Source organism: Podarcis pityusensis (assembly GCF_964106645.2).
Source record: "Podarcis pityusensis genome assembly, chromosome: 9".
Lineage (NCBI taxonomy): Eukaryota > Metazoa > Chordata > Lepidosauria > Squamata > Lacertidae > Podarcis > Podarcis pityusensis.
The window spans coordinates 48,795,740-48,819,877 of NC_138034.1; the positions used below are offsets into that span (position 1 = coordinate 48,795,740).

At 42.9% G+C, this 24,138-nt stretch overlaps 2 protein-coding genes across 3 annotated transcripts; one reads left to right on the forward strand and one right to left on the reverse strand.

Annotated features, from left to right (window-relative positions):
* Nucleotides 1-166: 166 nt before the first annotated feature.
* CCNA2 (cyclin A2) lies at nucleotides 167-8,294 on the forward strand. The gene is made up of 8 exons (XM_081022091.1): nucleotides 167-482; nucleotides 1,237-1,495; nucleotides 2,228-2,340; nucleotides 3,243-3,466; nucleotides 4,751-4,955; nucleotides 5,472-5,585; nucleotides 6,711-6,844; nucleotides 7,135-8,294. The coding sequence occupies exons 1-8, from the start codon at nucleotides 315-317 to the stop codon at nucleotides 7,184-7,186; spliced, it is 1,269 nt and encodes a 422-aa protein (XP_080878217.1). The 5' UTR covers nucleotides 167-314; the 3' UTR covers nucleotides 7,187-8,294.
* Nucleotides 8,295-8,548: 254 nt separating this feature from the next.
* EXOSC9 (exosome component 9) lies at nucleotides 8,549-20,081 on the reverse strand. 2 transcript variants are annotated; one of them, XM_081022020.1, is made up of 12 exons: nucleotides 19,817-20,081; nucleotides 18,341-18,435; nucleotides 17,156-17,275; nucleotides 16,912-17,014; nucleotides 15,612-15,749; nucleotides 14,867-14,949; nucleotides 14,424-14,556; nucleotides 13,369-13,457; nucleotides 12,523-12,669; nucleotides 11,571-11,767; nucleotides 10,203-10,275; nucleotides 8,549-8,756 (listed from the first exon to the last, which is right to left on the reverse strand). In XM_081022020.1, exons 1-12 carry the CDS (start codon nucleotides 19,880-19,882, stop codon nucleotides 8,687-8,689), a joined length of 1,314 nt encoding a protein of 437 aa, XP_080878146.1. In that variant the 5' UTR covers nucleotides 19,883-20,081; the 3' UTR covers nucleotides 8,549-8,686. The 2 variants fall into 2 exon arrangements, with proteins under 2 accessions (XP_080878146.1, XP_080878145.1); XM_081022019.1 differs by having other exon boundaries at nucleotides 11,538-11,767; nucleotides 19,817-20,080.
* Nucleotides 20,082-24,138: the final 4,057 nt, after the last annotated feature.

Here is a 24,138-nt window from a genome sequence, read left to right on the forward strand (position 1 = left end):
CGCCCCCTGAACGCCCCGTCCTGCCGATAAGCAACAGCAGCAGCCGCAGCAGCAGCTCCGCGGGCGGAGCTTCCAAGCCCCGCCTCCGGGCGCGTCTTGCGGCTGTTTGACCCTCGCCAGCTTCCGTGCCGCGGCGTGACGTCGAGGGCAGCCGCTTCGCCATTGGCGGATTCAATCGTCGCGGGCTACTTGAACGGCGAAAGCGGAGCGGGCCCGAAAGAGAACGAGAGCTAAGCCGCCGAGCGAGGGTCCGTTCAGAGCAGCTCGGCTCGAGGCTCCCCGGTTCTGCAGTCGCCGCCGCCGCGCTTATCGCCATGCTGACAGGAGCCGCCGCCGCCGCCGCCGCCTCCCTGGCTCGGGAGAACCAGGAGAACGTGCCTCCGGGAGCCAAGGGCGACCCTCGGCTGGCGGGCGCTGCGCTGGGAACGCGGGTCGCTCTGGGACTGCTGCGGGGCAACCGGGAGCCCCTCGCCCAGCCGCAGGTGAAGGGCCGGAGGGGAAGGGGAGCCGTTTCCCGCGCCCCTGGGCCGGTCGGAGCTGCCCCAGACCCCGCATCCGCCATCTTAGAGCTCGGGGCAGAAAGGAGAAGGAGGCGGCGGAGAGGCTCCTTGCATTGGGGGTGGGGGGAGAGCGGGGCGGGATGTCCCCCACCCCAACCTCCGGGAGCCCACCTTGCTGCCGCTGCTGCTCTTGCAAGCGAGAGCTTTCGGGGCTCAGTGGCGGGAGAGGAGGCCGCCCGGCCGGCCCTCGAGGCTGCAGGGGGCGCTCCCCGCGGGCGGGTCCCAGAAAGGGCGCCCGGAGGGAGGGCGCCAACTTGGGCGGCGCGCCTCTGGCCGCCCTGCCCTCGCCGATGGTTTTGGTGCACGTTGTATGCGAGCATCGCCTCCCGCTTCGTTCCGAGGCGGCCGCGACCTGTAGCCGCAGCGTGGCCTCTCATCATGGGGACACACCCGCAGGGCATCTTGGTTCACGATACAGGTATATCCCACGCTTTCCCCAAGGAGGTCAAGGGTACTCAACCTTCGCTTCTCTCCTGTGAGGTTGGGAAATAGTGACTGCACTGTTTTCTGCCTTCCTGTTGAACCTGGGGAGCCCCGTCTCTCATATTTGAACTGCTGCACTGCCCAGGCTTTTATATTAAAAAAAGAAAAATGAGTTTTGGCCAGTGGAAAAGTTTTCAAAGGCCATTGTCAGGTATTGGGTGCGTGATTGCTAACAGTGAACTTCGTGTTACAGGCTTCCCTCAGCCAAATTCCATGGAGTACCAATGATGAAAACTGCCTCGATGTTCCCCTGGGCAAAATGGGAACTAAGCAGCCCGCTTTTACCATCCATATGGATGAGCCTGATGTCACCAGGCAGAAAAAACGTATGATGTCGAAAAGGATGTCTTCAAGTGAAGAGGCCCTAGGCTTGAAGACGGCAGTCGCTTCAATGGGAATCAGGAAACCTCTGACACCTATAGAGAACCCAATGGATCTGAGCTTCGGTGAGGGTAAGAATAGGTTTGCATACTTCAGGGTCCCAGCCCAAAGTTTAAAGAAATCCTGGCTTTTAGTCATATGGGGGTGCAGTCCAGGTGTCCCAACACAGATTAGTCTTCCGGAGTAAAGGAGTAGTGGAAAATGGTTACATTTGCTACTAAGGGCATAGAATCATAGACTTGGAAGGGGCCACGGGGGTCATCTAGTCCAACCCCCTACAATTCAGGAATCTTTTTGCCTAATGTGGGGCTCAAACACAACCCTGAGATGCAAAGTCTTGTGCCTTGCTGACCCAGCTATCCCCACTGGTGTTTTTTTTTAAAAGGAAACAGTTACTCTTAACTGTTGGCAGGTTAATTTATTAAAGCATTAAACTACAGTACACAAGCAAGGACTACTCTGGACTTGAAAGAACTAAACCTTTAGTTGCTTTATAAGAGGCATGTCCAACTGGCCGATCGCGATCTACTGGTTGATCACAGGGTGTCTCTGGTCAATTGCGCGATCCTGATTGATTACCCAAAACCAACCAACCCCCCCAAAAAACCTCAACAACTGATCAATCCCCCCCAAAAGGATCAATCCAATGGGTAGATCACTGCCAGTTTTTTATGGTGGGAGTAGATCGCAGTCTCTTGGGAGTTGGATGTGCCTGCTTTATAGCATTTACTGTTGAACTTAAGATGTTGCTTCATAAGAATGAAAATTGTTTTACATATTGCTTTACATATTTTGCATTTTAGGATCTCCAAGTATTATGGATATGTCAATAGTCCAAGAAACGGAACAGAGAATTAATGTTAACCACGTACCAGACTACATTGAAGATATCTATAAGTATCTTAGGGAAATGGAGGTGAGAATACAGCTTAGACATTTTATTTTTGGAGGGAGGAATTCTACCTAATTGAGTTTGGGTCCCTTATAACTGCACAGACATTATCTTGGTATATTCATATGAAGGGTTTGGCTGTCGATTTTCTGCTGGGTTCCCTTGTAAAATGCATACAAATACATACTAGGTCAAAGAATGTCAAGTCCCCCTATGCAATACAATTCTGGCTTGTATGCCCTGTCACATGCAGCTATCTTTGCAATTTGCCACTTGTTTGGTGTGATAGCAATTGCAGACAATTGACTTAGATGCTGTATAAAAAACTGGTGGGTGGTGGGGGTCAGTTAAGTAGAGAAGGGATAGCTACTATTGTGAGTGTTAACGTTTACCTCTTTTGGTTAGCTCTCTTGATTGTAGAAAGGAAAAATTGAGGCTTGCAGTCATAAAACCATGCTGGCATGAACTTGGCAAGGAACTAGATCAGTTGTGAGCACAAGTAGAAGTGCTAATTCAGATAGGAGGCATATTTGTTCCAGTTTGATTTACAACACAATGTGTTGACTCTCCAGGCTACTTGGGTAGCATATTTCTTGGAAACTTGCATCTAATAGCAAATAGGTCTGACCACTTTTTTAATATCAAAAGGAGCTCTGAACCAATGTATCCAAACAGGATAACTGTCCTCTTTCAATTTGTTGTCTGCTCACACAGATGGCTCCCCATCAATTGTGAGCAAGTGAATTTAAAATATAGGTTTCTTGTTTTTCAAAATCTTAAACTGGGACAAAAGTGGCGACCTGATGACTCCCCCAGCCCAGAGTTGTAAAGCTGGCCTGCAGTCTCCCAGCAGAAAATCAAATTTCATAGCAGCCCAAAGCGCTTCAAAAAGTGGCAGGAAGTAATTAACAATGTCCTCTTTATAGGTGAAATGCAAGCCCAAAGCAGGTTACATGAAGAAGCAGCCAGACATCACAAACAATATGCGGGCTATTCTTGTGGACTGGCTAGTGGAGGTTGGCGAAGAGTACAAGCTCCAAAATGAAACTTTGCACTTGGCGGTAAACTACATTGACAGGTTTCTGTCTTCAATGTCAGTGCTAAGAGGGAAACTTCAACTTCTGGGAACTGCTGCCATGCTGTTGGCATCGTAAGTAAACTTAATATCCATTGTATTTTATATTTGTTTTACTTTGGAATATTATGTTTTGTCTCATAAAAACCAGTATTTCCCAATTCTGAGAATCCAGAGACAGGTAAAATTGTTCAACACTTCCCAAGTACAGTACTGACACCCATATCAGAAATATGTATCTGGGCAAAGTACTGCTGAAATGTGCTTATTGTTTTACAAATGCGTAAATTCTTTCACAGCCTGAGGCCATTAAAGCAGTGTACAAGAAAAGAATAAACTACAAATTGTAAAAGCTATTGCTACAATTACTGTTCCATAAATCATTTTGTCACACCTCGGGGAAAGTCTATAGGCATCTAAACATGATTCTGGGTGTCTAATTTCAGCTGGAGTAGCACAGTATTCTTGCTACCCATCTGAGTGGTACAGTTGCCAGGCATGGGTATATGGGGAGGGTTATTCCCTTCGGTTACCTGGTCTCAAGTTGCTTTGGATTTTAAATGCTAAAAGCAATACCTTGAACTGTTTCTGGTAGAATATTGGCAGCCTGTGCAGCTCGCTTAGGAGAGGTGTTATATGGTGTTGGTGGGATACAGTAAGCCTGCAACATACATATATTTAACTTCTGTGCATTCAGCTTTACATGCATGGCAAATAAAAGAGGGGGGGTTCTGATAAAAATGACTTTGCCAATCTCACCTGCCATTGAACCCAATGTGTTCTGACTATCCACAATTCTGGCTTTAGATATAATCCCCAGATTGTAACCCCCGGGTAAGTTCTGGCCTTATTGTACCTCAGTCAACAACCTAGCTGCTGCATTCTGTACCAGTTGCGCTCCTAGCCACTGAGGCCACCTGAGCATTGAGTGACAAAGTCTGGTCAATGAGCACTCCAAACTGCATGCCTGCTCTTTCAGAGAGAGTGCAGTCTGTGCTTACAAACACGAATCCAGTGTATTGCTCTTTGAATATAAATCTTGAGCTATAAACATTCAGGTCTATTAATCTTTTAAAGATGCTATTGCAACTTGCTGGTGTTTTACACCATTGCCTGCTGCATACAGGGTACCAGGGTACCTAGAACATGCCAGGGTCTTTCCCTACTTTTGAGAGTTCCCAAGCTGGTTGCAGCAAAGCACCGGGAGGCAGATAGAGTATACAAAGTAGAGTATAAAAACAAACAGCACCTTTACTGGATACTTTGCTTATCCTAATGCATACTTTGGGATGAAATGGTACAAGGGATGGAGACAAGTGCAGCTTGATGCTTACAGCAGTGCTTTCCTTTCTACCCTAGAAAGTTTGAAGAAATCTACCCTCCTGAAGTAGCAGAATTTGTATATATCACAGATGACACTTACACAAAGAAACAAGTCCTCAGGATGGAGCACTTAGTTCTGAAAGTCCTTTCATTTGATCTGGCAGCGCCTACTATAAACCAGTTCCTTTCTCAATACTTCTTGCATCAGCCAGCTAGCTCCCAAGTGGAAAACCTGGCAACGGTAAGTGTTGGTTCTGCACATAAGGTTTTGTTTTTTCCTTCAGTTCCTGTGGGAACCAGGTGCTTTCTCTTAAGGAAGAGCTTTGTTTGAGGCATGTGTTGGAACCATAGACGGGACCACGAGAGTCATCTAGTCCAACCCCCTACAAGGCAGGAATCAGCCCTGAGATTAAGAGTCTTATGCTGTACCAATTGAACCATCCCAACTCTTAACTATCATTGGCAGGGGGGTAAAACTTTCTCCAGCTAATGTGGCTAGAGGAGGGAATAGCATGAGTCCAACTGAATGGCGTATTTTCCAGGTGTTTATTAGAAGTGTCTGTGCTACTTGAAGGGCACAATTTCCATGTACCTGTGTGGTGTAGGACAGGAAGGGGCTGGCTTGGTTTAGCCAATGCCACTCACAGCTGGTTAGCCTCTTAATGTACAGAGACAGTTTGTTTGCCTGTTTTGAAAGTGCAGCTTCTGTACGACAAAAATGCAGCGGGCCAGGTTTAAGCGTTTTCTCTCTCTACAGTACTTGGGAGAACTGAGTTTAATTGATGCTGAGACATACCTGAAATATTTGCCATCGGTAATTGCTGCCGCAGCATTTCATACAGCAAACTATACTATTTCTGGAAAAACTTGGGTATGTATAATACTTGCCTTGATACACATATTGGAGCGTCAAAGGGTCTACTTGCACCTCAGCCTGCCTGTACACTGAGATCAGATGCCCTCTTTTGTATCCTCTGGCCATCAGGTCAGGAAAGTGGGAAGGCGGCCACCATGCTTATGGGGTGGGCCCTGCATGGAAAATTGTGAAGACTTGCCTGGTTGCCTTCATTCTTTCCCAGCACCAGGCAAAAACCTTGATTTTTCCCAGCCTCGTACCTTGAAACTTTAGAGGCTTTGTTTCTATTTTTGCTATGATGTATTATCTTTTTCAAACTGCCTTGAAAGTTAACTGTTATTCGGCAGTGTATGACATTCAGTTGACATTACTGGAGATGAGCAGGTGTTTCGCCTTGAGGCACACAGGAACACAGTATCAGTGGTATTTAGTATGTTGCTTGGTGGCCTGTAATGATTGCTGGGCACTTTCAATGATCCAATTCCACAGTTGTTACTTGGGAGGTTCAAATGAAAGTCTGCAAAATGTGCACACAAGGATTCATAGGCCATAATATCTAACTGCTCTGTACTTCTAAGTATGACACTTTCTGTACAACCTACCTCTGTGTCCCTTGCCTCCATTTTTTAAATTCCCCCTCCCCAAACGCTCAAGTATTTGACCCATGATGAGCATTGATGCTATTCCTTCATCATTAAATTTAAATGACGTTCCACCGTCTACAACCATACAGGCACCCCGGGGCAAATTCTGGTCTTAAGGGTACTGAAAAGGATAATCTCCTCTGGGACACTTGCGTGCATAGCATGCCTAGGTTCTTTAGGCAATAAACAACGGGACTACTATCATCTTCAGGCTCTCTTAACACAACAGACTTTGCTCTCTTCTTCCATTTAATCTAGTAATCAGATTTGCTTGTACATGCCATGGAGATAAATCCACAAAAGTAGAGAAAGAACTGTCTTCCCTACTATGCTTTTAAAAAATCTTTCCCTACAGTTCATCCCATGTCAACCCCAACTCTTCCTTTGATAATGCCAAATTTCAGATTCAGGACAAAGCCTAAGAAAATAGGAGCAGTGTTCCAGCAATAATGCTGAAAGGCAGAGTTGAATAACCATCTGACAATTTCCTTGGCAGACTGACTCTCTTGCTGAAGTTACGGGATACACAATTGAAAGTCTTAAGCCTTGTATATTGGACCTCCACAAGACCTACCAGACAGCGGCACAGCATACGCAACAGTCTATACGAGAGAAATACAAGGCTGTAAAGTAAGACTCTTTCTTATGCTTTTTGTCTAAAGAGTTGGGGGTACACTAGAATAGGGGTGGCAAACATGATGCCCTCGGATCTTGTTCACTTAAACACGGAACAGCCCCACCTAGCACAGACAATCGTCGGGGATTATAGAAGCTGTAGTTTAATATCGGCAGGGAAGGCACCATGTTGACTGCTGCTGCATTAGAATATATTGTCATTTTCTACACAAATACAGTTGATGGAATATAAATACTGTGCTGGAGAGCAGAAGTTAAGTGTTTGTCTAACTTATCTTTTTCAGGTACCATGCAGTATCGCTCATTGACCCGCCAGAGACACTAATCTTATCATAACAATCAAACTTGACATCTCAAAGGTGTATATTACCTGTAATAGCAACTGTACAGTTTTAAACTTTTATTTAGACTTCAATCACTCTGGTATATTACCATAGAAAATTGTGAAGTTTTCTACTTTTATAATGTTTTAATGTAAACTTTTGTACATGCAATCTTGTTCTAAATACTTAGGTGACGCGCCTTTAAAAGTTCTGTTGAAACAGACTTAAACCATGCAGGTCAACCACTTAAGTACTGCTGACCCTTTTTTAAAAATAAGAGCATGTAAGTAGGGATTCTGACTCTAAATGTCAAATCAAGAAAATTCAATAGAGTCTGTCTGCATACTTGAAATACTAATACGAAGGAAGGTTCAGTCTATTCAGACTCCTATATACAATTAAGTTGCAACAGTATATTTGGGAAAGTCAACTAATGCTTAACATAATTTAAGAGTGACGCTACTTTTTACAGTTCTGAGTAGCCATTAAGAATGTTGACTGGTTATTAGATGTTTGTGCCTGCTGGTGGCAGTAGTGCCACCTAAGTTCATGCTGCTACAGTAGCTTATGAAACGCTGCATTAATGATTTTCACTCTAACCCACAGAAAGGGAGTCTTGAAAACAAGGGCAAGAAATAGCATTTTTGTCACAGGAAGGCTATATAGACAGCTATTGCTGTCTGAAAACTGTCTTGGCTTGTACTCTGAGGTCACAAATTGAAACTACTTAATGTGTTGCCTATTTGAGCATGCCAAACTATAACCTACAGACGTAAAGGCCATGGATTTGGTGCTAGAGGTCGCAGTGCTGAACAGTGATCTCAACTCATGCATACTGCTCTGCAACCCAACTGCAGCTAGCAAAGGTCCTAGGCTTGGGTAGCTGTTCAAATGTGATATGTATTGATACAGGGTGGAAGTAGTGGGTCTGCTGTACAAACTAAGCCCTGGTTTGAAAGGTTTTCTATATTTGTAAGGGTGGCTAACTTTTATATTCATATTTAAGTAGGATTTTCTGTAAGATAGAATACTGCTTCACATGTGCTCACAGCAAACCAATTGCATGTAAAGACCTACGTGTAAACCATCTTGAAGCTGGTCAATAAAATCCTGAAAGAGGACTTGTCTGCCTTTGTGTTAACTTAACCTATTTTCAATATAAGCGCTCCATAGGACCTTCTCAAGTTCAATACCATTTTATAGGGCTATTTCTAAAAATGTCACTTTTAAAACTGTGACCTAGAGGTTTGGGTGTCAAAGAGGAGGAAAGATGATCTTTTGTCATTACCCTGTGAACAGAAAGCAGAAATCAAGTAACCGGTCAGATCCTCACAACCTTTCCTTTAGCAAAGAGCTACACAGAATAGAGCCCTAGTCCAGTTCTGCCTAAACTTTATTTGAAAAAGATACTGCACTTAGGCAAGTGAACACACCATGACAATTCCTTGCATGTGCACATACACACTAAGTTACAGAATACAGAGCAAGCAAGTTTCATATAAACAATAAAACTTCAAACAGCTTTTTTCTTCTTTTTGCCAGCTGTTTTTTTATTGATGTCCTGCTTTGGGGAAGACTCAGGTCTGTAGGGAAGAAAAGCAGGGAAGTTACAGCAAAATCCAGTAGTCTGTCCATTTCATCAAACTACACTATATTAATTTTCAATTATACAAAATATGCGCTCATTTGCACTTCCACATAGTGGTTTTGCCTTTCCCCTGGAAAAACCACACTCTGGTGCTCAGATGGAACAAACAGCAATCCACGAAAAATCCAACTGCCATTTGTTCCAATTCAGTGTGAACTGGGTTTTCCTGAGGGGAAGGAAGCAATGGGGCAAATGGAATAGTGGATGAGCCCAGGTCTCTAAAAGATTAGCATTGTATCTGAAAACAGCTATGAAGGCTGTACTCCTTACCACAGGCATGTTTATAGGGAATAAGCTGCACTCATCACTTAACGTATTTAGAATTGCACAGTACTGAACCCTTATGTGCATGCTCTCTCCACCACCCCCAGTTTCAGAAACTGCTATTGGGCACTACCCAGCCTTAAGGTTTTAAACCTGCTGATACACAATAGACAATTCAATGTCCATGGGACTTTGGCTATGACCAATACATTTCTGTACTGGAAGAGTATGGGTCTAGAACTATAGAAGAGATGTATGAACTTGTTCCCTGGGTTCAGAATTCACCTTTAACTTGCATTACATGGGTAAAAAAAAAGGTAACAATTATAATGCAATATTTAGATTTCTTTTATTTCAAGTTCCAGCTAAGCACATAAAAATATAGAAATATACCCTTTTCTTCCCCCTTAGCATAAAATTTTAAGTAAACATTTCACAAGGTGGAAAAGCTTAGACACATCCAGAACACCAATATCTTTTCCTGAGTCAGATACAAAAACTTCTCTTTGAATCCATAGCTAACTTTCAGTTAAAATGAACTTATTTTGTTTAGATCATGTGGCCTAGATACAGAACACATTTATTCATTCTGTGGATTTTGGGCCTCTTTCCTCCAAAGGCACAACTTAGAAGCAGCTTAGTAACAATTTGAGCAACTTAGTAGGTCTGCAGCAATCCTGCCCATAACTATTTGCTGTCGTACATGCAAGCTTCCACTCCATCAACATACAGTATCTTTGGGGTACTGCAGCCTCAAACTCTTACCTTTCTTCAAGTTCATCTTAAAGGACATCTCTGAATATAGAGCTATTTGGTTTTTTTAATCCATTAGGTTTTTTTATGCCTCCCTAACCCCTATTTTATATCCCACCTGAGTTACAGATATGCTATGGACTAGGGTGGGCATTTTGTCCTGCAATTTGAACACTGCTCAGAAGTGACTCCAATTTCTTATCTGTTCAATAAAACTAGTGGAAGTAAGACCACCAGGGTGGGAAGCAGTGCTAGGTGCCTTGCTCACAAGCAATGTGTGGATTCTGAATCCCTTTCCATACTAGCAGTAAGTCTCAGTCAAACACAGCCAGCTACAGAAACAGGAAAATGTCCTTGTGATTACCTGCTGAGTGCAATTTCTGGCTCCAGGATAACAACATCTTCCTCTTCACTGTCAGACAACACGATTGTCTCATCTTAAAAATGTAAGAAAATTATTCATTGGTACATGGGTTTCATCTGGAATAACATGATAAACGATATGCTGTAGCAGAAGGGCAGAAAGGGTGTGCCATTTCAGGCTGATGGCAACTGTATTGTGTGTGTTGGCATCACGGTTAATCCTGAATTGTGTTACACGCCACACCAATATCTGAGTGGCATGAGATTCCAGGGGTTCCAGAACCCAGGGTCTGTTTCCTTTGGCATCTTTAGGACATATGGCTTATTTACACATATATACAACCTGAGCATATGATGGAGGGATTCAAAGCATTAACACTCCAAAAGGTTATTGCCTCTCCCACGGCCACAGCCTTGGATGCCAGCAGAAGTCAGTCATGGCCCTCTGTCCCTCTGCATAGCTTGATGTGTTTAACAGCCTGCCACTTTTCTCTCCAGCTTACCAATGCTTACAGCTTGCAACTATTTTCCCTCCAGCCCACATCATCCCCAACTACAATCCTAAAAACAACTGCTCTCCTTCCAACTCTAAAACTCCACTTCAAAGACGTTAATGTTTCTAACTAATTGTGAGTTGAGAGAAGGGCCCGTCCCACTAATTGGAAAATATCAGTTTGCTAAAACTTTAACTCTTCTGATTCAACAGCAACATAGTGCAGAAAACAGACAAAATCTTTGGCCCAAAAGGCCAAACAAATTAGGTGGGTGGGTAAAGACACAGCTGCAAAGGAACCATCATGAGCCTCAAAGTGTTCTCTCAATAATTATTTGGAAAGCAGGGCTTATATGCAGGACCTTTTAAATCTGGGACCAAATGCAAACTCTCCTGGGATTAGTTTTGACTCCTGAGCTCCCAAATTAATCCTGGCTTGCAACCACAGCTGATCAGCCTGCAAACCGTGCTTTTGGCAAGGATCTTCCTTTTGCAGCCCATCTCGAGTTCAAGCCAGGCTGCAAAGAAGAAAGGGAATACTGTGGGTGCGCTTAAGAGTACAATTTTGAAGCTGGGTCATCAGATGTCACAGTGACATCATGTGACTGACAGGTGCTATGAAACTGGCCCACATTGGGCAATGAGCTCAGGATCTGGCCCAGCCTGGTTGGCAATAAACAGACTTTATTCAAGACAATATTCAAACTGTCCCCTCTGCATATTCAACTGTCTATTGTTGTGGCCAAGAATTCTTGCTTACCTATAATTAGCATGCACTAAAGCAGAAACATCTGCAGACACTAATTTACAACTTTTAAGCTGTGTTTTCCCATTTGATATTACCCCGCGATCTTTCGTGAAGCACTGCTGCTAAACCTTTCTGATTTCTGGTTCGAACACCAGTGTCTCCTGTTTCCATACTCTGGTCTTCTACAGTTATTGGTTCATCTGGGGTGACTTCATCTTCATCTTCCTCCTCTTCCTTCTCAGATTCCTCAAAATCTCCCCAAGAACTCTCTTGTCCTTCTCCAATCTGGGCTGTGCCAGAAGCCCATAAAATGGGCTTGGCCAAGCTAGGTTCATTAAGCAAAATGCAGACATTATCCAGATTTCATTATAGTATGAGGGACTTGGTGGGCTTTCTGACTCAGAAATAGACCTGACCTTTTACCACATTTTGCTTTTTATTTTGGAGAAACAGGCTTCAGTCTGTCCTCAACACTTGCATGCAATGCAGCAATGGTATAAATTCTCCATAATTTTTTGACAAAAATGTATAGATAATAAATAAATAAATGAATAATAATAATAATAATAATAATAATGTATTATTTATACCCCACCCATCTGCTTGGGTTTCCCCAGCCACTCTGGGAGGCTCCCAACTGAATATTAAAAACACAATACAGCATTAAACATTAAAAACCTCCCTAAACAGGGCTACTTAGGATCACAGAACAGTGATACCTACTCTGATACCTTTTTGCACAATAGCCTTTAGCACAGTGTGTTGTTAGCAATATGATGCACAAGCTTCAGATACCGTTTTTCCTCAACATTTTGCTAGGCTTCCTTCTTAGGACATTTGCGATTTTTTTCAACATCTAGTTAACTTTTCCCCTGGTGGGATAACCACAACCCTGATTGCTATATGCTCTTTCCTGCTGTGGTGAATCTTCATGCGGTTCTTGGACACTCTTTTATAAAAATTTGTGTAGGCATTGCCATTGAAACTAGAATTGTGAAAATGTATTCAATTGTAAAAGAATAGCTCTAGCACTTAACATCCATCACCTAACACACTGATGTGAGGCAATAAAAAGGATACACTTCGGAAGGTGGAAATGCTTTTGAGATTATTTCTTCAGCTTGCTCTTGTACATCATTAGTATCAATTGGGGCTTGATCTATCTTAAAAGCTGTTATTTTCTGGCTGGGAATAGATTCTGCAAATCCAAATTTCCCTCCTTCTTTCCTGTTAAAACAAACAAAAAAGTTCCTTTAGACATCCAAATTGACATAAACATTCATAATGTTGAAATGTTCTACAAAACAAATATAAATAAGCAATATAGCTTCTGTTTCAATTTATATCCTGCTTTCAAAAAAATTTCCCATCAAAGTGACTCACAAAGTTACAGAACAATTAAAACAGCCAAACAAGAAAACAAAAGTACATCAGCACAAGAAGAGTAGTAGGGTGGGGAGGGAATAATATGACTTATCTGAATAAAATGTTTTCAGAGCTTATTTATAGACTGGAAGAGGAGGGGCTTGGCAGTATTATGACAGAAAAGGCTGAATTGGTCAGACAGCTGGGACAGCATTGACAATCTCAGGGTTCAGGCAGGTTCCTATGTGGCCTAACCTTTGGGATCAATAACATTTTAAGTTGAGTTCAGAAACAAATTGGTAGCCAGGGTAACTGATGTATAAGTGGTGTAATATATGCTTATCATCTGGCTCCTACCCTTATTCTGGTGGCCAAATGAAATATCCTTGACAGCCCTAATCTATTTCTTCCCTATTTCTAATGGCCTGAGTAAATACTAATGGTCCAATTCAACTATTCTGATACAGGAAACCTATCAGGCAGATTTTATACAAAGTCTGATTGAGAAAATTTAAAATGGAACAAATTGGTGATGCAAGTGAGTACCTGTGACATACTAACCTAACTTTTTGATCATTCTCCAAGGCTTTTTGAATTAGTTCTGTAATTTCTGCTACTTTAACACCGGTTATTTTGCTGCATCTCAGAACCTGTGGTAAATAGATCAATATGATGACATAAGCAAATATAAGCTAAAAGGTTTTGTCACAGCATGTGTTCACTCCATATGAGGTATGGTCAAGTTCTTAGATCCGGGGCAAGGAAAGATGCAATAATGACTATGCCTCAGACACTGGATAGTCAATTCACAGCAAGGGAGCAGACTGAGGATAGCATGCCCTTAAACCATGGTTCAGAGATATCTACCCCCCTGCCAAGACTTCTGGGAATTACTGGGCTTTTGAATAATACCAAGCCTTTAAAATGGATTAAATGAAGCTTAATTAAAGGATTTAAAAGGCTGTCTGTTTACATACTAAGAATAAACAGCAGCATTCACTCAATGAAGTTACAGGTTTCTCTCTTCTATTTCAAGTAAGAAGAAAAAAGGGCAGCAGAAACAACCAATATTTTGAGCTAATAGTATTGTACTAAGTCATGTAGCAAATAAATATTGGAAGACTGCATCATGGGATAGTTTCCATTGAACTTTAGCAAAAAGTATGATTTTAGCAATATTCAAATTAGGTGATACTTTGTTAGAATTGCAAGTTTAGGTCTAAGCAATTATTTGTCCTTGAAGAGGTCAAGCCATTCTTAGGTTAAAAGAGTTTTTTTATGCAAAAGCTTTGCAAGCCTGGTTTAAATGTCTCATTTGTATACTTTTTAATATTTGCAGTACAGGGAAGTGTCTCTACATTCAAATAGTCAATTGACGATAAGCAAGCCAAGCCTCTTGAAACTTTCTATCTCCATGTAGGCACCTAAATGTGCAAGCTCTTCCTTCTCACTCTGTCTCAGACATGCTCTGCAGAATAATATTAAAAGTACCTATCCAGTTCAAAATGCAATCAAGACCTTATGTGAAGATGGATTACTCAATGGTGAAACATTAATTATCTGCATAAAGTGTGATCCACAGCTTAATACTCAAACTTCAGAAACTTCCACATTACCTGATCTTTTAGCAGCATAATTCCACCACTGGACTGAATTGTACAAATCTCACGGTGCTTATTCATAGCAATCACAAGAAGACCATCCATTACACGTTCCTCCTGTTCACTGGGATCTACTAACAAGTAGGTCCTGCAATCATTTTATAAACTATCAGTAAGTGTTTAATCCCAAAAGAGAAGATCAATGAAAATTTAAACAATACAATGTGCAAGATGTTAGGTATATGTTTAAGATGTGTTTGTGAATTAAAACCTACGCTGATAAAACACTCGTTAAAATCAGTCATATTACACTGCAATAACTAACTGATTTTTCAGAATAAGATGGCACACTATCTCACTTTCAAGAACCCACCCGATGGTTCCTCTTTGGTGTTATGCGCCTGAATTCTAGAAATGCTGGCAAGTTGCTTTCAGCTCATGGAACAAGATTAACTTACCCTTGCTGGAAGAAAGCAAAGCTTACACAGATAGGCATGTGGTGGATACTCAGAGGGACAGGATCCCGCTCCTCGGGGGTATACTAAATAGTCCAATACAAAAGAATACTTTACTTAGCAAAAAATACATAACTGAGAATTCTTACTGACTAGTTACAGAATAAAACTGAGTGGTTACACGGCTTTCAATACTGTAAGAAGAGAAATTTCCAGCCCTCAGAGTTGAGAAGAACATAGCTTTATAGATATACAGTTAAATGATTTATATTTTTATTATATTTGAATATCTTGCCCATCCTCTAAAAGCTCCCCACTTGCTTTAGAGAGGAGTCTCAACTGAAGCTGATCAACTCTTCATAGCTAAGCAAATCAGTAGATGGTTCCTGCTCTTATCCCCCAATGTTTTATGTATAACTTCATATTTAATATACAGCTATCACAAATCCAAAATCAGACAATATATAAGTGGGATAGCAGCCCAGAAACCAATTATTGGTAGACCACCTATTGCCTGCAGGAATTATTGCAAAGAACATTGGACCCTGATCTGACTGAACAAGGGGTTTCTTAGGTTCTTATCCGTGCAAGGCTGTACTCATCTGTGCTAACTGATTTTGAGTACTATGTCCTCTTGCTTATGAAGTCCCAAGTATGTTGTTTTGCTTTGTAAAGGTAACTCTCACTGATGGACCATCAGGATTCTACTTAAAGGGAAAGTCAAGAATGCAAGACTGAAGCAACTTACCAGAGTTACTTCTTCTCCTTGCACAGACACATCTGGCCTCCGGAAGTGGCATAATGCCACTATTGCTGCTATGCTTGCAGCATCAATAATGTTTCCATTATGATTCAACAAATGCAGGTCCACACGAATTTGCCAGACCTCAGAATAAAAAAACAACAAGCAAGGCATTTCACTTTGCTTCTCAGTTTTTTTTAATGTTCAGCAAATATAAATATAATCCTGCTGTTATTTGCCTTGTGCCTCCTTAGAAATCTCATTAAAAACTAGAGAAAACATATTTGAATAAAGAGTCAAAGCTAATGTGAATATAAGGACACACGTCTAGGCTCTGCTGGTTTCCAAAAGGCTACTAAAAACATGGGAAGGCAAGATCTCTGCAGGAATACTGAATGTGGCATTCTCATCAGTGATCACACACACTGCAAAGTATCTAAAAATATAAGTGTATGTCACTGTAGAGCAGAAACTGGGAACCTGTGGCCCTCTACATGTTGTTGGATTCCAACTCCCATCAAACTCTGCCAGCATGGCCAAGGGTCAGGGATGATGGGAGGTTCACATGTTTCCCATTACTGCTGCAGGAGAAAGAGAGCAAACTAATATTAATAGCAAACGAGTATTAATTATTCTCTAGCAATGATTTTGCAATGCTTTTACTGAACTTTTAAGATTTTTATAATGTTCTATACTACCCTTATATTTTATAACAGGATAGCATATAAAAACTTTTACAGAATAAATAAATATTTTGCTATTGAATACCTTTAGCAGATAAATGCTGGGGTCTCTTCTACAGTTCAACAGACATTTAAAATACCTTTGCCAAATACCATACATTATCTCTAGAAATAATCAGCAGAGTTATAACCTTATGTAGGTTTAAGTCTCATTTAACTCAGTGCCCACCATTGGTTTACTAAAAATCAATCAATTCCTGGCAAATAATTAAGTATATATATATATATATATATATATATATATATATGTATGTAACGGCGTTTCCATGTGCTGCTCTGGTTCGCCAGAAGCGGCTTAGTCAGGCTGGCCACATAACCTGAAAGCTGTACGCCAGCTCCCTTGGCCAATAAAGCAAGATGAGCACTGCAACCCCAGAGTCGGCCACAACTGGACCTAATGGTCAGGGGTCTCTTTACCTTTACCTAATAGGTACTAGGTACCATGCAACAAGAGAGAGAAAGAACAAAAATCCCTGTCCACAGGTTCACAATCCAAAAAACATAACGCAAAAAAGAAAAGGAAAATAATTGACTAAAGTGTCAGAATTCATGCAAGCACACACCTTTTCACCAGCAACAACACAGAGAGATTCAGTATCTATACACTTGGAGTTCCTTAGACATCTTTCTAACAGTCGGTTTAGTTTTATAAGCAGCTCAGATTGTCTAGAATGAAAACAAAAACAAAAAACAAAGACACCAAGCATTAGCTCCTAACAAATGCAAAGCCAGGAACAGTATTTTAATTTTTTTTTGCATTATCTTTGCTTGTTGACATTACAGGGAGCAGGGGGAACACTCACATACCTTCCAGGCTCAAAAGCAGGTGATGCCATAGGAGAGAGTTCAAGATTAAAGAAAAGTATGCCCTCTGTTGCACGATTTGGCTTTGGGGCGACAAGTTCACACGACACTTGCCCAAGAACTCTGCAGAAAGAGAAGCCACCCCAAAAGACAAGCTTTTAGAAAGAAAACAAATTAACACCTTACGAATTATTGACATGTGACAGGAAAGCAAACAATGAATCATTCTAAAATTCTAGTCTCTGGACTTAATGTGAAATTTACCTGGGATAAGTTAACTGCAAGCCTTGAGACAATTGTGTTGCTAAGTTGTAACCTACAAATCAACATTGGGAACACAGCTAACTTGTTCAGTTTCTGTTAATTGATTCTCATGGGAAACTTACAGATTCTGGCTTCACACAATTAACTCAAGGCAGTGTCAATTTACTCTTGGCAGAAAGCCCAGGTCTGCTTGACCTAGAAACTACTTACTCTGATTGGTTAACGACCAGCACTCAACTCTGTTATCTAGGATTGCTAGCACAGTTTGGTGTGAGGTGTGTTAGGAGTAGAAGTGCTGTGTATGGTTATGAGAGAGAGAGAGAAAGAAAGGATTTATTTTGCTTTGATTTGTATGCAGAAACTCTGCTGGTTTTATTTTTTCCTTTTAATAAATCCTGTAAATAGTTATTCTGAGTCTAGCTGACTAGTCATTACCGCCGCAACTAGCTTCCTCGCTGTGCAGGAAAACTCTGCTACGTTTGGGCTAAAGCCAATAGGGCTATGCCTGACACTTCAAAGTTCCATGATAACTGCCTTACACCGAGTCAGACCATTGGTCCATCTAGCTCAATATTTTCTACACTGAGTGGCAGCAGCTATCCTGAGTTCCAGGCAAGCATCTTTCCCAGTCCTACCTAGAGATACTGGAGATTGAACTTGGGACCTTCGGCATATAAAGCTGATGCTCTACCACTGAACTATGGCCCTTCCCATTATACCTAAAGTTCCAGATGAAGGAAGAAATAGAGTAGCTGTGGATTCTCCCACCTGGCTTTCTCCTGCTTTTTTATACACAACTTTCTCCTGCCTGCTATAATAAGTAGGTCCCCAAGTAAGTGACACAGCATACTGCCATGACAGAAATGGTGGCAGTGAGGTGGTTCAGTTATGCCTGGATACTTGTGTTCCCTTCTTTTGAAATACCTGGTTTTTCCGAGCTCCACAATACAGCAGCCATAGTCAGTGCCAAAGGAAATGCGGAGGTTTCTGTAGTCATAGCACTGTCGCCCATCCAGACGCTACAAAGGAAGAGCACAGCAGTGTTACAGATGTGAAGTGTGGGATTGGGAAGGTAAGCCACAGAAGTACAGAACCAGCAACAATTGCTGGATGCAGCTTAGATTTCCCCTACACATTCCAACAGTCCTTAACACTAGAGTAGCCACCTTTTGGTGGGCAAAGTTTCCAGAAATATTAAAAATATTTATAAAACTGCCCTTTGGCCCTCCACACCCCAAGGCAATGTACAATTCAACAGAAGTACTGTTTTGGGGGGGACATGGGGGCAGGTGGGGGGCTCCCTGGTCCTAAATGGGGTAACTATGCCCCTGAAGGACCAGGTGCGCAGCCTGGGAGTCATTTTGGACTCATAGCTGTCAATGGAGGTGCAGGTCAATTCTGTGTCCAGGGCAGCTGTCTACCAGCTCCACCAGGTGTGCAGGCTGAGACCCTACCTGCCCGCAGACTGCTCTAGTTATCTCCCGCTTAGACTACTGCAATGCGATCTAAGTGGGGCTACCTTTGAAAGTGACTCAGAAACTACAACTAATCCAGAAAACGGCTGCTAGACTGGTGACTGGGAACGGCAGCCGAGACCACATAACACTGGTCTTGAAAGAACTACATTGGCTCCCAGTGCGTTTCTGAGCACAATTCAAAGTGTTGGTGCTGACCTTTAAAGCCCTAAATGGCCTCGGCCCAGTATACCTGGAGGAGCATCTCCACCCCCATCGTCCAGCCTGGACACTGAGGTCCAGCGCTGAGGGCCTTCTGGCGGTTCCCTCACTGCGAAAAGTTCCCTCACTGTAGAGGGCCCTCTTGGTAGTGGCGCCTGCCATGTGGAATGTCCTCCCATCAGATGTCAAGGAAATAACAATTATCTGACTTTTAGAAGATGTGGAGGGGGAAGGGAAAGGAGAATGCTAGCCGCTTTGAGACTCCTTCGGGTAGTGATAAAGCAGGATATCAAATCCAAAAAAAATAAAAAATATCTGAAGGCAGCCCTATATCAGGAAATTTTTAACGTCTGAAGTTTTACAATTTTTTATGTGCTGTAAGCCATCCACAATGACTGGGGAAGCCCAGCCAGATTGGGAGGGGAGTATTATTATTATTATTATTATTATTCAGCTTAAAATACAGCTTCATCCATTGCCAGAGGTCGAGTCGTTCTTTCACCATTCGAGTTAATGACAGCTAGTAACATCTTCTCCCAGCCGCGTCATGACCTTTTAAACAACACGCTCCCGAGGCTCCTCCCGTCGCCACGGGCACCGCCTCTCCCACCCGCCGGGACGGAATCCACGCCCGCCCCGCCAGCGGCGCGCTTTCCCCCACGAGTCCCAGCACATAAACACGCGCAGTCCTGCGTAGGAGCATCCACGTCCCGCCACCTCGCACCTTTCGCTCCTCAATAGCCCGGAGCAGGAACCTCTTCTCGCAGTTGGACAGCGGCGTCTCTTTCATGGCGGCGGCGGCGGCGGCCTTTTCCCTTCCTAAGGCCCGTCCCGCGTTCGTAACCGGGCGCGCCGCTTTGCCTCTCCGGGCGCGCTTTACAAAGGGCGTCACAGGTATGCGACGCCTGCAGAAACCGCGCCGCTTCGTAAGCGTCGCCGGCCAAGCCGATGCTTAGCAACCAGGCCTCGCTTTGGGGACTACAGCTCCCATCCACCTCAGCAGCCCGGCGAGCCGTCACCACGCACGTCGGCAAGCCTGGCCGTAAATGGAAGGAGCGTGTCGTGAACGGGAGGGGGGAAAGGAGTCTCTTTGTGAGGGCGACCTCCAGCGGCCGTAAAGCGAGCTGTCTAGGTTTGAGGCGGGCGAGACGCGTTGAGAGTCTCGTACTTCGGACAGGGCTATGTAATCCTAGACATACTGTACTCACTTTGGTGTAAGTCCCGTTGAGCTCAATGGGACTGGCTTCTGTGTCAGGGTACTAAGGGTTATGGGACGTGGGTGGTGCTGTGGGCTAAACCACAGAGCCTAGGGCTTGCTGATCAGAAGGTCGCGGTTCTAATCCCCGTGACGGGGTGAGCTCCTGTTGCTCGGTCCCAGCTCCTGCCCACCTAGCAGTTCAAAAGCACACCAGTGCAAGTAGATAAATAGGTACCGCTCCGGCGGGAAGGTGAACAGCGTTTCCGTGCGCTGCTCTGGTTCGCCAGAAGCGGCTTAGTCATGCTGGCCACATGACCCGGAAGCTGTACGCCGGCTCCCTTAGCCAATAAAGCGAGATGAGTGCGCAACCCCAGAGTCAGCCACGACTGGACCTAATGGTCAGGGGTCCCTTTACCTTTACTAAGGGTTAGGATTCAGCCTAGAAAGGGACGCAGAGAAATGGCTCGAGCTGTAGCTTTCCAGTTACTCTGCAGGTTCTAGCCCGTAAATTGGTATATTTTGGTGTCTGATGTTTTATTTATTTATATAAGAAGGAAAAGAAAAGCAAGGGGGAAAAGAAAACAAAGTAACAAACCGCAATGAAAATATTTGGTCAAGATACAAAAAAGCACGATCTCCTTAAACAGAAGCCCTTAACATCTAGTGACCTGACTGGGGGATTCATCTGGTGTTTGGGTCATCCCAATAGCTGGCTCTGAAAGGTCTAAGGAGTGTGATACAGATGCAGGCGGTGCTTTTTTTCTTTAAAAAAATGTTTTAAGGGTACTCTCATTTTGACTCAAGAAAATCACCATTTTATAGTTCAAATTGGGGGAAAGAAATACAGTAAATGGACAAAAGTACAAAGATTCACAAAATGTTTAGGAGTATGTGTACCCCCACGTCCCCCTAGAAAAAAGCACTGCATGCATGTGAAAAGTGCCATTGTTAGCATCATGGGCGTTGGATTTTTCTTGGAGGGGAGGCAGAATTGACATGATTGGTCAGTTGGTTTAAGTATTTCTATTGTTTTCCTGGATACGTCTATTGTTGGCATCCTAGATACTAACACTGTGGTCACTTTTTATGGGGCATCTTAACACCATTGTGAGTACAGTATCTTTTATGTTTTCCCTATTAAGGTTTTTTTCCCTTCAAGATTAAGAAAATCCAACTGAAAACTCAATGAAATAGCTACCAGAAAACTCAATGAAATAGTGGCCAGTGATGACCTCTAGCTATTTGCTTTGCTATGGTCTATCTCTGCTTATTAGGAATCAAGTCTACCATTTTAACCCTTCCCTTTTTAAATACCATTGCCTTTATATCTGTTTTTCTCTTCCCCATCCCTGGGGTAAATCCTGATCATTAGTACTGTGGGGACAGGGGGAGGAGAGATTATATAACCCAGTGGTGGAGAACTGGATCTGGGCAGCAGGCCAAATTGGTTGACAGAATAATGTCAGTTGGTAGATACTTTGAAGTCCCAAGAATTGTCAGAAATTCACAGCAACAGGCAGGGCTTGCAAATAGCCCTGCACAATGCTTTGATCACCAGTGATCAGCTGGTCAGTGGTGCATCAGGGCTCTTGTGTATTGGTAACTGCATTTCCACCTGTTCCTCAGTGGACAAGTGAGTGCGATTTTGGGGGAAATGCTTTTCAGGTCAAATTAGGATCTGGGCCTAATTAGGCCCACAGACTGGAGTTCCCCACCTCTGATTTAATGCTTCCCCTGCCCCCACACAAACTGTGGACCCTGTAGCACTCCCCCTTCCACATCTGAAACCAAGGAAAGGTGAACTGCTTCCTTGGCTACAGAGTTTTAGAAGTCTGAAAGTAGAGTTAATTGTATTTCCATCTTGCGGCAGAGCAGCAATAATTGGATGCTAACTTAATTGCCCACATCTGGAAGCAATTGTTTCTTATTGTAGGTAGAATATGGGTTTTCAGAGGTAGAAACTAATTCTTCTAGCAATAGAAAGAAACTGTTGTTGTTGTTTAGTCATTTAGTTGTGTCCGACTCTTCGTGACCCCATGGACCAGAGCACGCCAGGCACTCCTGTCTTCCACTGCCTCCCGCAGTTTGGTCAGACTGTACTGTACAGTAAAGACCCCCCTTGCTGTTCTTAATTTTTGTAACAGCTTGCTTGTATTACAGGGTTGCCTATTATTGCAATCATATACAGGTCTGCTCAGAAGCCTGACGTGAGTTCAGTGGGACTAACTCTCAAGTTAGTGTGTATAAGATTGCAGCCTAAATTAAAACAAGTGATGTATCGTGGCACCTTAAAGACCAACAATTTACTATGGCATATGCTTTTATGGACTCAAGCCCATCAACTATCCTTGAGAATATTTTGATTAAAGGCAGGGTGTAAATCTAAATAAATAAATATTGTAAGCATAAACATCTAGACAATAGTTACTGGGTTGTTTATTGTTTTAACAGTCATTTAATTCATAGTTTTAAGTGCTATACAGAATGCAGGTAAGTCCTAAGAAGCAGTCCAGTAAGTGGTGTTCCTGTAGAAACTCCATTGAATTAAAGGTCATTTATGTGGAGGCAGTACTTGGGTAGTATATATCAATGCTTTATTCCAAATTGGTTTACAATTTGAATAGGTTGGCAGAAGAAAGTCAGTATTACAGTTAATTCTACATTCATTGTTATATATTGGGGTGATGACCCTTGTAATGAGCAAATTTAACATTTCAAATGGTTGTTTTGCTTATGACTCTCTGGATATGATATACCAAGAAAAAACATGTCAGCTTCTTTTCACAGTCTACCAGTAGCCTGTTAAGAGTATCTGCAGATCCCTGCATAGAATATAATAGTTACCAACAGATGCACTACAGTGGTAAGGCTATCCTTGTCCAGGAATGACTGTAGCTGGGAAACCAGACAAAGCTGGTAAAAGGCACTCCTAGCCATAGATGACACTTGGGCCTCTAGTGACAAAGATATACATATTCAGGAGTAACCCTCATGTTCCTTCAGAGGGAGTGCAACACCAGCAAGAAAGGATAACTTGCCTATCTCCCAAGCTTGGAAACCCAAAGAACCTCTGTCTTCCCAGGATTCAAGCACAGTTTATTGGTCCTCATCCAGTCCACTATTGCATTCATACATGGATCTACAGCTTTCACAGCCTGTTATAGATGTCATGGAGAAGTAAAGCTGTATATCATTAGCCTATTGGTGATATATTGTTCCAAAACTAATGACTTCTCCCAATGGCTTCATATAGCACTGAGAAGAGGAAAATTCTGTGTGGAAGTCCATAGCACAAGTTGCACTTGCCCAGTGCAGAGAACTATGAGAACACAGTGCCTCCGATAAACTATCCCATTGAGTTGCTTCAAGAGGATACTATGGTCAACTGTGTAAAAACCTCTAGGCTCACATTGTCCCTGTCTCTTATGCTAAAGGTAATCTACCAGGGCAACCAAGGCTGCTTCAGCTCTGAACCCAGACTGTAGTGCATCTAGTTAATTAGTCTCATCCAGGAACATTTGCAGTTGCTTTGCAACCGCCCTTTGCACCACCTTGGCCAAGAAAGTGGCATTGGTAGCTGGTCTATAGTTATACTCTATTTGAAATGTAATATTAGGAAAGGAACTGCATATAGAAAAGGGTGCTATGCACAGGATCTCCAGCATTCTGGTATGTGTGTATCTGGCGCTGGATTGCAAACTATGCTAATGTTTGGCTGTTAACACCGGCAGGAATACTGGATTCAGCCTGCCTGTTCCTTCTGAACAGGTGATGGAGGCTAACAAAGGTCTTTGATTGCTGGCAGATGTACCCTACCTAGATAGGAGCCAATTTCAATGCTGCATTTC

Bases quoted from the DNA above. Each gene is read 5' to 3' on its own strand.
- CCNA2 (XM_081022091.1), top strand. From the start codon at position 315: ATGCTGACAGGAGCCGCCGCCGCCGCCGCCGCCTCCCTGGCTCGGGAG. The intron at 483-1,236 runs GTGAAGGGCCGG...TTCGTGTTACAG, and splicing joins AGCCCCTCGCCCAGCCGCAG to GCTTCCCTCAGCCAAATTCC. The intron at 2,341-3,242 runs GTGAGAATACAG...TCCTCTTTATAG, and splicing joins AGTATCTTAGGGAAATGGAG to GTGAAATGCAAGCCCAAAGC.
- EXOSC9 (XM_081022019.1), bottom strand. From the start codon at position 19,882: ATGAAAGAGACGCCGCTGTCCAACTGCGAGAAGAGGTTCCTGCTCCGG. The intron at 18,436-19,816 runs GTGCGAGGTGGC...CTTCCTTTGTAG, and splicing joins GGGCTATTGAGGAGCGAAAG to CGTCTGGATGGGCGACAGTG. The intron at 11,768-12,522 runs GTATCCTTTTTA...TAATGAACCTAG, and splicing joins GCATTTCCACCTTCCGAAGT to CTTGGCCAAGCCCATTTTAT.